This window comes from Scyliorhinus torazame, chromosome 22, assembly GCF_047496885.1.
Source record: "Scyliorhinus torazame isolate Kashiwa2021f chromosome 22, sScyTor2.1, whole genome shotgun sequence".
NCBI classification, from domain to species: domain Eukaryota; kingdom Metazoa; phylum Chordata; class Chondrichthyes; order Carcharhiniformes; family Scyliorhinidae; genus Scyliorhinus; species Scyliorhinus torazame.
Window position 1 is genome coordinate 51,264,258 of NC_092728.1, and position 15,259 is coordinate 51,279,516.

At 45.9% G+C, this 15,259-nt stretch overlaps 1 protein-coding gene and 1 long non-coding RNA gene across 2 annotated transcripts in view; one reads left to right on the plus strand and one right to left on the minus strand.

Annotated features, from left to right (window-relative positions):
• Positions 1-15,259, plus strand: part of LOC140399083 (neural proliferation differentiation and control protein 1-like) — a 271,068-nt gene that overhangs the window by 135,029 nt on the left and 120,780 nt on the right. Inside the window, exon 2 of the mRNA XM_072488208.1 lies at positions 1,213-1,344. Within this exon, the coding sequence (XP_072344309.1) occupies positions 1,213-1,344 (132 nt within the window). The remainder of the gene's footprint in view (positions 1-1,212; positions 1,345-15,259) is intronic.
• LOC140399084 (uncharacterized) overlaps positions 1-15,259 on the minus strand; it is a 43,722-nt gene that overhangs the window by 4,769 nt on the left and 23,694 nt on the right. The window contains exons 2-3 of the long non-coding RNA XR_011937621.1: positions 3,901-4,054; positions 2,619-2,673 (exon numbers count right to left, since the gene is read on the minus strand). This is a non-coding gene — a long non-coding RNA (uncharacterized lncRNA). The remainder of the gene's footprint in view (positions 1-2,618; positions 2,674-3,900; positions 4,055-15,259) is intronic.

Sequence of the window (15,259 nt, forward strand, 5' to 3'; positions counted from 1 at the left end):
CTGTCTCTGTCGTCGTCCCCCGCGCTGTCTCTGTCGTCGTCCCCCGCGCTGTCTCTGTCGTCGTCCCCCGCGCTGTCTCTGTCGTCGTCCCCCGCGCTGTCTCTGTCGTCGTCCCCCGCGCTGTCTCTGTCGTCGTCCCCCGCGCTGTCTCTGTCGTCGTCCCCCGCGCTGCCTCTGTCGTCCGTTCCCCTCGCGCTGCCTCTGTCGTCCGTTCCCCTCGCGCTGTCTCTGTCGTCCGTTCCCCTCGCGCTGTCTCTGTCGTCCGTTCCCCTCGCGCTGTCTCTGTCGTCCGTTCCCCTCGCGCTGTCTCTGTCGTCCGTTCCCCTCGCGCTGTCTCTGTCGTCCGTTCCCCTCGCGCTGTCTCTGTCGTCCGTTCCCCTCGCGCTGTCTCTGTCGTCCGTTCCCCTCGCGCTGTCTCTGTCGTCCGTTTTCCGCGCTGCCTCTGTCGCCGTCCCCCGCGCTGCCTCCCACTTCGTTCTCCGCCCCCCCCCCCCCTCCTCACACTGCCCTCTTTCACACCACAATATTGCTATTGTGTTGCAGTCTTTTCATTTTCAAGTATATATCCAATAGATTGTGAAAAGTTGCAGAAGTGCGTTGCTATCCTTTGAGAATGTTTTCTGGATCATAACCCGAAACACAATTTTTCATCTACCATTTTGTTTGTTAATTATCTAAAATCTGTATTCTTTCGTTACCAACCGACCTGTTTATTATTTTTACTCTTGTCAACACATCTGATAACTTTAAACAACTTTAAATCTGGCACGTGCACTCTTCTCTACTTGTGTAATTTGGTTGCATCACAAATTTGTGACATAATGAAATTTCTCAGTGTCCTAAAAAGCACATTTATAGAAAGTAAATATGCTGTACTATATTTAATATAGTGTTGTTGACAGCACCGGTGTCACTTGTGCTGGTGGTGGAAATTCATTGAGTAGGGAGTGTGTATTGACTAGTATTGATTTAACGCACACAGGAGGCACAAGGCCTCCACTGTCTCCTCTACAAACTGGAATAGCTGTTTTGCTGCACATCACATGTCACATGTGCCTTCAGCACTCTAAAGTCTCTAAGAAACCAATTTGAACAGGGACAGAGTTAGGAAATAAATGATGACCAATGGTACTGAAGATGGAATAAAGAGTTTGTTTTGTCTGTTGTTGGCCTTTCTAAAGTGTACAAAACCGTTGCACTTATGTCTTTCAGCTGCGACCTGCCCCAGAAATCTGGACTGCACCATGCAACGACGGGAAATTTGCACACTGGGATTGGATAAGTGTGGCCCTTGCCTCTCTCAGTTTGTTGAAGACGAGAAAGGAAACTGTGTGGAGAAGCATGGTAAGTAATGAACAAGTTTAAGTTCTGTCTTTGTTTGAATTCTTTCCCTCCACCCATGGACCTTCTGAGCAAAAGGTGCTGGACATTGGGCTCATGGATAGGATGCTTACATTGTGTGTGTCTGTGAATTTGATTTTGGTCTGTTTTAGTTGGTTTATTGTACACAATGCTGATTTTTAGATGGTTTCAAATTGAAGTACTTGAAATTCTAGCAGTCTTACAGCTTGGATCGCGTATCTCCCCACAGTTTGAACCTTTAGAAATGGAACCCAGCCATCCTTACCATACTGAGTCTGGCCCCTGTGATCTCAGTCCAACAAAAGTGTGGTTGCCATTACTGCCCAAATTACCCAATCTCAGGGCAGCTAAGCATAAATGATAAATGCTGGCCTTGCCAGTGTTGCCCATTCATTCTTGAGAATGAATACAAACTGTGCATCTGTTATTTGCTGCGTAAACCCCAAATTTTCACCCCCATGGAAGTTACCTTTTAAAGGAAAACCTGTAATCTAAGAGAGAATCACTACATTTTCTGTTAAAGCTAACAGAAGGGAGGAAATTGAGGAATAGGCATAGAAGTGAGTAGCTGTTGGTAAATGTTCTGCACATATTTTTTCAGCAGATTAATAAGTTAACCTGTAACTTTGATTACATTAGCATCCGTCCTCTCCATTCAGCCTTGCACTCTAAATACTTGGGGGTATACAGGGATTGGTGTGTGTTGTCTCCACTCATCTCTGAATACTTGGGTGGCACGGTGGCGCAGTGGTTAGCACTGCTGCCTCACAACGCCGAGGACCCAGGTTCGATCCTGGCCCCGGGTCCGTGTGGAGTTTGCACATTTTCCCCGTGTCTGCATGGGTCTCACCCCGACAATCCAAAGATGTGCAGGTAGGTGGATTGGCCACGCTAAATTGCCTCTTAATTGGAGGGAAAAAAAGAATTGGGCACTTTAAAATCTCTGACTACTTTGGGAGTGATACTTGGGAGTGACAATGTTATGAGAACACTAGGAGGAACTGGATTTCTGGGACTTGGTAGCTGTTGAACTTTTCAACGGACTGTCTGTTTCTTACAGATGAAAACGAGGCAGCAGCAGTCCAGATTGGCACTTTGTGCCGGTGTTCCTGCTCCCCAGCACCACTGCTGGACAGATCCAACAATCCAGCTACTCAGCATGTGATTTGTCACTTCGGGCTGTATTCTGTCGCTCTTAACCATTTATAGAAATGTTGGGCAGGAAAAGATCAGCTCGCCCATCGAGCTTCACTCACGATGGCTGGAACCTCACGATCAGAAGCTTTCTTCATTTCCCTTCAGCCATATCGCCTATTGAGAAAAGCAAAAAAGAGTGCCAATAAGGAGGAAATAAAATACTCTAGAAAATTCCCCTTTGACCCTTTGAAGAAATCAAAAATTTTAACGGACAAATACATATTTAGATGTTGAGTATACAGTTGGACTATAATATCAAATGCCTAATATAATAGTGAAAGGCATTCATAGGCGGTTGCTGTCAATTATCCCTTTGTTACGGTACAGCTGTGGTTATCTGCACAGCTCAACTACATTGTAGAAATGTAATATTTACAGGTGTGTTGTCGACTTGGACAAGCAGTCAATAATGAGGCTCGCCTCTATAAAAGTTCCCTACTGTTGCAATTGACTAGAGGTGCTGCTGTGATTAAAACTACAGAATAAAATATGTAATGTGCATACACATCCAAGTCTAATGGTCTTGCCAATGGCTGGTTTAATAATGGCTGGCCCCAGATTTCTCACTCTGGGTTTTGCATCAAAGATTGTCCTTTCAGTCCAGTCAGGTTGGAAGTCCCCAAAGGAAGTCCCACTCACCCACTTGCGCTTCCTGCTGCCACCCTGACACGCACTGGTGTCTCCCTTGATTTTTTTTTTTTAACTTCATAATTTTTCCTGTTTCTCTCTTTACCTGTTTCTCTCTGTTTACCTCTTTAGTCACTGCCTCTCCTCTTCTCTCCATGCCTGCCTTGCACCAAGCCCCTTGTGTTCTCTGCTGATCCGTGCCCTCTGTCCAGTTCTTCTCACCCCACTTCCCTCAAACCCTCCTGCCTACTCACACCCATTGCTCCCTTGCTCCTCTGCACAAGCAGCTATGCTGGACTCAATGGAAGATTTTTGTTTTGTATAGGTTCCAAAAAGATGGCAATATTCAACATTTCTATCGCAACAAAATGCGTGTAATAAATAGAAATGCGGGATTCATGCTTTCAGTATAGGAAAGCTGTCTAAGCTAGGATACTGTTCGTTACTGAGGAGAGTGCACCGGAAGCTAGGGAAGCAGATCTATGTCCACTGAAAGTGTGAGTCACTTCCAGGAGTCGCAAGCGATTGTCGAAGTGATGCTTAAAAAAATAAACCCCGGTTCACTTGGAACCAAACTGGTTCTGACAATATCTGCTTCCCCTGTTGGCTTTGTGTAACACAGACCTCTGCATCTTTGGACAAGTTACATGTTATGGTGCATTGATTGTAATTGTGGAAAATATCTGCTTTGGTTCCAGCTGTTCAATTATTTACCTGTTATAGAATGGCTTCTGATGCATGATGATTGAAGTTTCACGATATAATTAGGAAAATATATTGGCTTTGTTTGATTCAGTACGAGACAGTTACTGTCCTCAGTAACTCCGAAATGTCATTGTTAGTATGTGCCTGGTCAAACATCCTTTTTCTGCAACGATGCCAAGCAAGAGTAGAGAATCCATCATCAGTGCATCAATTTTTAAAAATCAGGCTGTATTGTCACAAGCAGTTGGAACCTGGGTTCATTTATTTTTGCCTGCTTGAGACTGAGGATGCTAAGAACATGAGTATCCTCATTATCACCACCTGTTCAGATCAGCTAGGCCTCACCCTGCACAGAACTTATTAGGAAACACATAGCACTTAATCGACTGTTAGAATGTTTTCTCAACAATGTTTTCCCTTTGTGGCCTAACTACAATCCCTTGAGTGGACTTTATCCTATAATTTGAACATCGCACGGAATCTTTCACTTTATTAGCTATAGTCTTGGTTTGTTAATGCTATTGTAATGCTATTCCTCAAGTGCTATTGTAATGTTGGTGATGTCTAAAGTGTAAAAACAATATCTGCTATTTTTAATTAGCAGAACAACTCCAAATATTTACCTGAATTTCCAAAAGGCATTTGACAAGGTGTCACACAACAGGTTAATAGACAGGCTAATTGCCACAGCTGTACAGGGATTTAGCAAGGCTGCATCTGGAATATAGTGTGCAGTTTGGTCTCCACATTTAGGGAAGGATATAATTGCATTGGAGGCAGCACGGTGAAGGTTCACAAGAGGTCTCTGGAATGAGGTTGTTGGCCTGTGATGAGAGGCTGAATAAATGGGGCTTATTTGATGGAGTTTAGAAGAATGAGAGGTGGCCTTATTGAAACCTACAAAATTCTGAAGGGGGTCAAAGGTAGATGCTGAGAGATTGTTTCTGTTTAGGAGATTAAAACCTGGGGGCACGGTCTCAGTAAAGGAGCCAATCATTTAGGACTGAGATAAGGAGAAATTACTTCACTCAAAGGGTTGTGAATCTTTTTTTTTTAAATTTTAGAGTACCCAATTCATTTTTTTCCAATTGAGGGGCAATTTAGCGTGGCCAATCCACCTACCCTGCACATATTTGGGTTGTGGAGGCGAAACCCACGCAAACACGGGGAGAATGTGCAAACTCCACACGGACAGTGACCCAGAGCCGGGATCTAATCTGGGACCTCAGCGCCGTGAGGCACCAATGCTAACTCTGTCACCGTGCTGCCCAAGAGTTGTGAACCTTTGGAATTTCAAGAGAATTGTGGTGCACCTTCATGGAATACATTTAAAGCTGGGATAGATGGATTTTTGATCACTTGGCAATTAAAGGGATATGGGGAGTGGATGGGAAAATTAAGTTGCAGTCCAAGATCGGTCATGATTATATTGAATGGTGAAGCAGGCTCAACGAGTCATATGGTCTACTCCTATTTCTATTTTTTTTTTTTCAATTTAGAGTACCCAATTCACAATTAAGAGAGTTTAGCCTGGCCAATCCACCTATCCTGCACATCTTTGGGTTGTGGAGGCAAAACCCACGCAAACACGGAGTGAATGTGCAAACTCCACGAATGTCACACGAACAGTGACCCAGAGCCGGGAGCGAACCTGGGACCTCGGTGGCGTGAGACAGCAGTGCTAAACACTGCACCACCGTGCTCTCCTACTCCTATTTCTTGTGTTAAATTAGTATCTTTTATCACAACAGTACTTTATTGAATGCAAAATAGTTGTGTCTTTACCAAAGACCAGAACTACTTACTCTATGAAAAGCTACTTAAAGCTGTGTATCTGTAAAAACATGCCGAGGAATATGAATACAAATTTTGTCAAGAATTTTGCATTGTGTCCTGTTCATAGTCATAGTATATAGAAGTCTAATTGGTTACTAATGTTTTCTCCTGAGTTGAAATACCGGTTTACATCTGGCGGGCTCAGTATATTTTTTATTATTTCATGGGATATGGGAACTGCTGGCTAAGAAAGCATTTTTATATCTGGTATAGGTATACCAACAGTACGCTGTCAGTGAGGGAGTTCCAGGATTAAAAAAATTTTTTTTTAAATACCCAATTCATTTTTTCCAATTAAGGGGCAATTTAGCATGGCCAATCCACCTACCCTGCACATCTTTGGGTTGTGGGGGTGAAACCCACGCAAACGGGGGAGAATGTGCAAACTCCACACGGACAGTGACCCAGAGTTGGGATCGAACCTGGGACCTCGGCGCCATGAAGCATCAATGCTAGCCACTGTGCTGCCCTCGAGTTCCAGGATTTTGATCCAGCAACAGTTGAACCAGTTTGACCCAGTTCCAAATTTAGATGGTGTGTGGTTTGGAGGGTAACCTGCAGGTGGTGGTGTTTCCATGCATCTGCCTCCCTTGTCCTTCTAGGTGGTAAAGGTCACAGGTTTGGAAGGTGCTGTCTAAGGAGCCTTGAAGAGTTGCTGCAGTGCATCTTGTATACAGTACACACTGCTGCCACTGTGTACCAGTGGTGGACAGGATGACAGTCCCAATAAAGCAGACTGCTTTCTCCTTAATGGTGCCAAGCTTCTTGAGTGTTGTTGGAGTTGTACTCATCCAGGCAAGAGGGAGTATTCTATCACAGTCTTGACTTGGGCTTGTAGATGGTGGACAGGCTTTGAGGCATATGGAGGTGAGTTACTCCCAGCCTGTGACCTGCTCTTGTAGCGACGGTATTTATATGGCTAGTCCAGCTCACTTTCTGGTCCATGATTACCCCAATTGTATTGACAGTAATGGGTGGAGTGACGGGAATGCCATTGAATGTCATGGGGCGATGGTTAGAGGCTCTCTTGTTGGACAGTGAAAACAGCGCGAGTGGTGAGTGAGCCGGGACAGTGAAAACAGCGCGGGAGGTGAGTGAGCCGGGAAATTGAAAACAGCGCGAGTGGTGAGTGAGCCGGGACAGTGTAAACAGCGAGGGAGGTGAGTGAGCCGGGACAGTGAAAACAGCGCGGGAGGTGAGTGAGCCGGGACAGTGAAAACAGCGCGAGAGGTGAGTGAGCCGGGACAGAGAAAACAGCGCGGGAGGAGAGAGAGCCGGGACAGTGAAAACAACGCGGGAGGCGAGTGAGCCGGGAAATTGAAAACAGCGCGAGAGGTGAGTGAGCCGGGACAGTGAAAACAGCACAAGAGGTGAGTGAGCCGGGACATTGAAAACAGCGTGAGTGGTGAGTGAGCCGGGACAGTGAAAACCGCGCGGGAGACTTAAAAAGTGCAGGAGCTGCGAGTCAGAGCGGAGATTTTAAAAGATCGCGGCCGAGTTTCGGAAGCCGTTCGGAGGAGGAGCAGCAGTCTCTGTCAGGGAGAGAACCTGAGAACATCTAAGACACTCAGAAGGTAAGAAGGTAAGTAAGTGATTTTTACTCATTTTTACTTTTATACCTTTTTCAAATTGTGCGTGTCGGGGGGGGAAACTGAAGTGACATCACAGAAAAGCTGTGGCCTGAGTGGCTGGTTGGGAATCTACACTAAATTTAAAAAATTAAGCATTGGTAACTAATTAAACATAATTACTTAATTATAATTTAGAGGGGTATCTAAGCCAGAGATCGGAGAGTACTATATTTAGCTTTCGCATTTCTATTAGAAATCTAGTGCTAGGAAACAGATAGTTAACAGTAACTTTGAAATTAAAAAAAATATATATTTAAAAAATTTTTTTTTTTAATTTTAATTAATTGACGCAATGTCAGTTAGAGGGGTGCAGTGCTCTGACTGTGAGATGTGGCAGGTCCGGGAGGCTTCCAGCGTCCCGGGTGGCTTCATCTGCAGAAAGTGCACCCAACTGGAGCTCCTCACAGACCGCATGGTTCGGTTGGAGCAGCAATTGGATGCACTTAGGAGCATGCAGGTAGCGGAAAGCGTCATAGATCGCAGTTATGTAAATGTGGTCACACCCAAGGTGCAGGCAGAGAAATGGGTGACCACCAGAAAGGGCAGGCAGTCATTGCAGAATCCCCTGTGGTTGTCCCCCTCTCGAACAGGTATACCCCTTTGGATACTGTCGGGGGGGGATAGCCTATCAGGGGAAAACAGCAGCAGCCAGAGCAGTGGCACCACGGCTGGCTCTGATGTTCAGAAGGGAGGGTCAAAGCGCAGAAGAGCAATAGTAATAGGGGACGCTGTAGTCAGGGGCACAGATAGGCGCTTCTGTGGACGTGAAAGAGACTCCAGGATGGTATGTTGCCTCCCTGGTGCCAGGGTCCAGGATGTCTCCGACCGGGTAGAGGGCATCCTGAAGGGGGAGGGCAAACAGGCAGAGGTCGTTGTACATATTGGTACTAACGACATAGGCAGGAAGGGGCATGAGGTCCTGCAGCAGGAGTTCAGGGAGCTAGGCAGAAAGTTAAAAGACAGGACCTCTAGGGTTGTAATCTCGGGATTACTCCCTGTGCCACGTGCCAGTGAGGCTAGAAATAGGAAGGTAGAGCAGCTGAACACGTGGCTAAACAGCTGGTGTAGGAGGGAGGGTTTCCGTTATCTGGACCACTGGGAGCTCTTCCGGGGCAGGTGTGACCTATATAAGAAGGATGGGTTGCATCTAAACCGGAGAGGCATAAATATCCTGGCCGTGAGGTTTGCTAGTGTCACACGGGAGGGTTTAAACTAGTATGGCAGGGGGGGTGGGCACGGGAGCAATAGGTCAGAAGGTGAGAGCATTGAGGGAGAACTAGGGAATAGGGACAGTGTGGCTCTGAGGCAGAGCAGACAGGGAGAAGTTGCTGAACACAGTGGGTCTGGTGGCCTGAAGTGCATATGTTTTAATGCAAGAAGTATTACGGGTAAGGCAGATGAACTTAGAGCTTGGATTAGTACTTGGAACTATGATGTTGTTGCCATTACAGAGACCTGGTTGAGGGAAGGGCAGGATTGGCAGCTAAACGTTCCAGGATTTAGATGTTTCAGGCGGGATAGAGGGGGATGTAAAAGGGGAGGCGGAGTTGCGCTACTGGTTCGGGAGAATATCACAGCTGTACTGCGGGAGGACACCTCGGAGGGCAGTGAGGCTATATGGGTAGAGATCAGGAATAAGATGGGTGCAGTCACAATGTTGGGGGTTTACTACAGGCCTCCCAACAGCCAGCAGGAGATAGAGGAGCAGATAGGTAGACCGATTTTGGAAAAGAGTAAAAACAACAGGGTAGTGGTGATGGGAGACTTCAACTTCCCCAATATTGACTGGGACTCACTTAGTGCCAGGGTCTTAGACGGGGCGGAGTTTGTAAGGAGCATCCAGGAGGGCTTCTTAAAACAATATGTAGACAGTCCAACTAGGGAAGGGGCAGTACTGGACCTGGTATTGGGGAATGAGCCCGGCCGGGTGGTAGATGTTTCAGTAAGGGAGCATTTCGGTAACAGTGACCACAATTCAGTAAGCTTTAAAGTACTAGTGGACAAGGATGAGAGTGGTCCTAGGATGAATGTGCTAAATTGGGGGAAGGCTAATTATAACAATATTAGGCGGGAACTGAAGAACATAGATTGGGGGCGGATGTTTGAGGGCAAATCAACATCTGACATGTAGGAGGCGTTCAAGTGTCAGTTGAAAGGAATTCAGGACCGGCATGTTCCTGTGAGGAAGAAGGATAAATACGGCAATTTTCGGGAACCGAGAGATATTGTAGGCCTCGTCAAAAAGAAAAAGGAGGCATTTGTCAGGGCTAAAAGGCTGGGAACAGACGAAGCCTGCGTGGAATATAAGGAAAGTAGGAAGGAACTTAAGCAAGGAGTCAGGAGGGCTAGAAGGGGTCACGAAAAGTCATTGGCAAATAGGGTTAAGGAAAATCCTAAGGCTTTTTACACGTACATAAAAAGCAAGAGGGTAGCCAGGGAAAGGGTTGGCCCACTGAAGGATAGGCAAGGGAATCTATGTGTGGAGCCAGAGGAAATGGGCGAGGTACTAAATGAATACTTTCCATCAGTATTCACCAAAGAGAAGAAATTGGTAGATGTTGAGTCTGGAGAAGGGTGTGTAGATAGCCTGGGTCACATTGAAATCCAAAAGGACGAGGTGTTGGGTGTCTTAAAAAATATGAAGGTAGATAAGTCCCCAGGGCCTGATGGGATCTACCCCAGAATACTGAAGGAGGCTGGAGAGGAAATTGCTGAGGCCTTGACAGAAATCTTTGGATCCTCACGGTCTTCAGGGGATGTCCCGGAGGACTGGAGAATAGCCAATGTTGTTCCTCTGTTTAAGAAGGGTAGCAAGGATAATCCCGGGAACTACAGGCCGGTGAGCCTTACTTCAGTGGTAGGGAAATTACTGGAGAGAATTCTTCGAGACAGGATCTACTCCCATTTGGAAGCAAATGGACGTATTAGTGAAAGGCAGCATGGTTTTGTGAAGGGGAGGTCGTGTCTCACTAACTTGATAGAGTTTTTCGAGGAGGTCACTAAGATGATTGATGCAGGTAGGGCAGTAAATGTTGTCTATATGGACTTCAGTAAGGCCTTTGACAAGGTCCCTCATGGTAGACTAGTACAAAAGGTGAAGTCACACGGGATCAGGGGTGAGCTGGCGAGGTGGATACAGAACTGGCTAGGTCATAGAAGGCAGAGAGTAGCAATGGAAGGATGCTTTTCTAATTGGAGGGCTGTGACCAGTGGCGTTCCACAGGGATCAGTGCTGGGACCTTTGCTCTTTGTAGTATATATAAATGATTTGGAGGAAAATGTAACTGGTCTGATTAGTAAGTTTGCAGACGACACAAAGGTTGGTGGAATTGCGGATAGCGATGAGGACTGTAAGAGGATACAGCAGGATTTAGATTGTTTGGAGACTTGGGCGGAGAGATGGCAGATGGAGTTTAATCCGGACAAATGTGAGGTAATGCATTTTGGAAGGTCTAATGCAGGTAGGTATACAGTGAATGGTAGAACCCTCCAGAGTATTGAAAGTCAAAGAGATCTAGGAGTACAGGTCCACAGGTCACTGAAAGGGGCAACACAGGTGGAGAAGGTAGTCAAGAAGCATACGGCATGCTTGCCTTCATTGGCCGGGGCATTGAGTATAAGAATTGGCAAGTCATGTTGCAGCTGTATAGAACCTTAGTTAGGCCACACTTGGAGTATAGTGTTCAATTCTGGTCACCACACTACCAGAAGGATGTGGAGGCTTTAGAGAGGGTGCAGAAGAGATTTACCAGAATATTGCCTGGTATGGAGGGCATTAGCTATGAGGAGCGGTTGAATAAACTCGGTTTGTTCTCACTGGAACGAAGGAGGTTGAGGGGAGACCTGATATAAGTCTACAAAATTATGAGGGGCATAGACAGGGTGGATAGTCAGAGGCTTTTCCCCAGGGTAGAGGGGTCAATTACTAGGGGGCATAGGTTTAAGGTGAGAGGGGCAAGGTTTAGAGTAGATGTACGAGGCAAGTTTTTTACGCAGAGGGTAGTGGGTGCCTGGAACTCGCTACCGGAGGAGGTGGTGGAAGCAGGGACGATAGTGACATTTAAGGGGCATCTTGACAAATACATGAATAGGATGGGAATAGAGGGATACGGACCGAGGAAGTGTAGAAGATTGTAGTTTAGTCAGGCAGCATGGTCGGCACGGGCTTGGAGGGCCGAAGGGCCTGTTCCTGTGCTGTACATTTCTTTGTTCTTTGAGATGGTCACTTATGTGGCATGATGATATTTGCCACTTGGTCCAAGCCTGAATGTTGTCCAGATCTTGCTACCATATGGGCATTGACTGCTTCACTATCTTTCCAAATGGTGCTGAACATTGTGCAAATAAATTAGTGAAAATCTCCGCTTCTGACCTCCTGATGGAATGAGGGTCATTGAGGTAGAGGCTGAAGATGGTCAGGCCTATGATGCCTTATCTGAGAAACTTCTGCAGCAATGTCCTGGGGCTGAGATGGTTAATCTCCAATAGCCACAACCACTTTTTTTGTGTTGGGTATGACTACAACCATAGAAGCCATATAGTGCAGAAGGAGGCCGTTCGGCCATCGAGTCTGCACCAACCCTCTGAAAGAGCACCCTATCTAGGCCCAATCCCCCACCCTATCCCGGTAACCTCACATCTTGGGACACTAAGGGGCATTTTTTGAATGGCCAAACCACCAAACCTGCACACCTTTGGACTGAGAGGAAACCAGAGCACCTGGAGGAACTCGCGTAGACGCAGGTAGAACATGTTAAGTCTACACAGTCAATTAATTGAATCTGGGTCCCTGGCGCTGTGAGGCAGCAGTGCTAACTACTGTGCCGCCCTTAAGCGGAGAGACCCCCCCCCGATTCACATTAACTCCAGTTTTACATCAAAGGAATTAACAGAAATGAGGAGCTTAGCAGTTTTTAATTTATATTGATGTAAAACGAACAATGGAATAACAATTAAAATACAGAATCAAGTTACCTGGAAAATATGAACACTTCAAATCAAATGCATAAATAATAATCAAACCAGTCATTTCTCTCACATTAGATGAATAACACCAAATTATATCAAGAAGACAACCTACTCTGAACTTTTAAATAATCCAAACAGGCAATTTAGACTGTTTTGCAATCCGACATAGCACCATACAATACTGAATAGACCGCTATGTGAAAGATAGCTACAATTTCTCAAGTTGAAATCTGACCTTAATACATTTTTAACATGCAAGGATGAAAAGCAACTCAGTGATTCTGAATGTTGAACTTTGTGTTGGAGTAATGGGTTCTTTTTACTAGGTGAATGGAACGGCACTAAATCTACACATTTTATTCAATGCTGAGCAATTGACTTCCTATTAAAGCTGGTCAGTTCAGACAAGTCGCCTTGGTAACGATTTAATGTTTCAGTGATTATTTCAGTTCCCCACTCCAAGAATAATGACACATTGCATTGTTTTGAACATACTCTGTTCAAAAATTTAATTTATAAAAGCAACATTTTTTTTTTTGGCAACTTGAATTAACTACATTTTGATAGGTGCTTCTCTTATTTAATAAAGTGGCTCGAGATGTGGTTGTGAAGGTGTCGGTAGATCCTGCATGCCTTTTTGATCAGAAAGCTGTTGTGTGCTACCTCAAAGGCTCTTTGAGTTTCATCTTTCAGTAGGCTATTCGGAGGAATTTTAACCAAATAAAGACCGTTTTGGGTTAGGTGAAGAGGGTTGCAGTCTTTAAAAAAAAAATCAGAATCCCAACACCAACCAGGTCTCCAATTACAGTCCCCTTTTTAGAAGAGAAATTTACCAAAGGGCAATAAAGAGTTGAATATTGTGAGAATTTGAAGGTTCTGAACTTAACTTAGTGTTTTCTATAGATCCTGGAACTATTGGATTATGTTCATCCTCAGAACATTGATTCGCATGTTGAAGCCTTGGAATTGGTGTGAATATGAATCATTTGACTGATTCCTGAAGGAAAGACGAGAGAAAGGCAAGAGGAGGCATCTAAGAGATCACATTAATCAGGTTAATAATAAACTGCAGAAAAAGTAAATCTAGAAGACAAGAATTGATTAATTTGTGGAATTGATATCTGCAGAGGAAAATGGGCACAATGGTCTTGTAATCATGTAATAACCAGTAGACGGTTGCAGAGCAGAAACTGTAGGTTCTCTCTGGATGGCTGAGCCATGTTAGGTGAATGGCCTAATTTCTCTTGATTTTGTGGTCGTCTTTGATCGTTTCAATTTAGATTAAAATTTGGACATAATGGAATGGAATCAGTAAAACGTTATCATGAAGTAGTCTGATTTATCAGCGGCACAGTGGTTAGCACTGTTGCCTCATGGCGCCAGGACCCGGGTTCGATCCCAGCCCTGGGTCACTGCCGTGTGGAGTTTTCCCAGTGCACGTTCTCCCAGTGTCTGCATGGGTCTCACCCGCACAACCCAAAGGTGTGCAGGGTAGGTGGATTGACCATGCTCAGTTGCATTTGATCGGGTAGAGTGGGGTTATTTGATGGCGGTATTGGCAAGATTTGGAATCCGGAGAGGTTCACAGCATGGGCATGGCTGTTTCAGGAACCGATCGCGAGTGTTTCCACTGATAATATGAATTTGGGATACTTTATGATGCACCGGGGTACGAGGCAGTGGTATCCTATATCCTCCCTGCTGTTTGCACTGACTATAGAGCCTTTGGCCATTGCGCTGAGGAGCTTGAGGTTGTGGAAAGGGATAGTGAGGGGGATCTGTTACTGTACATTTTGGAGCTGAGCACGTTATTGGGAATATAATGGGGTTGCTTCAATGATTTGGGTCGTTTTCTGGGTATAAATTGAACATAGTCAAGAGCGAGTATTTTATGGTTTTCCGGAGGGGCGGGTGGGGGAGGGGAGCTGCCATTTCATCTGGAGGCAACCCACTTTAGGTACTTTGGGGTGAAGATGGCGTAGTACTGGGATGGGCTCGGAAGGTATCATTTTATTAGTTTGGTGGGAGAGTGAAGGCAGATTTTGGCAAGGTTTCGCAATCTCCCTCTGTCATTGTCGTTGGTAGGCCGGGTGCGAGCAGTTAAAATGAAAGAGCTACCATGATTTTTGTTCCTATTTCAATGCCTGCCGAAGGGTGGCCTTGCAGAGAGGGCAACAGGCGGATGGGCTAGCTCTCCCAAATGTACTGTACTACTACCAGGCGGCGAATGTGGAGAAGGTGCGGGGCTGGGCTAAGGAGGGGGAGTCACAATGGGTTAAGATGGAGGAGGGCTCATGTAAGGGGTCGGGGTTGCAGGCACTGGCGCCGCTCCTGAATGGCACCGGGCAAGTATTCAGTCAGTCCAGTGGTGTGGCTACTTTGAAGATCCGGAGGCAGTTTAGGCAACATTTTAAGCTGGGGGCCGGGTCAGGGGGATTCATAGGTTCAAACCGGGGAGAATGGACGTGAGGTTTCGGAGATCGGATGAGAGGGGGATTAAGGAAATGAAGGATCTGTTTCTTGGGGGACAATTCATGAGCTTGGGAGAGACGTACGAGTTGGCAGGTGGGGAAAGGTTTAGATATCTGCAGGTTCGAGATTTTGCAAGGAAGGTTTTCCCAATAGCGCCGGCTTCCTTGTTTTGGAGGCGATGCTGTCAGCTGGGGGCTTGGTTGGAGAAGAAGGGGATTGTATTGGCAATTTATGGGAGGATCTTGGAGTGGGATAGGGTGTCCATGGAGAGGGTTAAGGTGAAGCGGGAAATGAAAAAAATGAAATGAAAATCACTTATTGTCACAAGTCGGCTTCAAATGAAGTTACTGTGAAAAGCCCCTAGTCGCCACATTCCGGCGCCTGTTCGGGGAGGCTGTTACGGGAATTGAACCGTGCTGCTGGCCTGCCTTGGTCTGCTTTCAAAGCCAGCGATAGTTTTG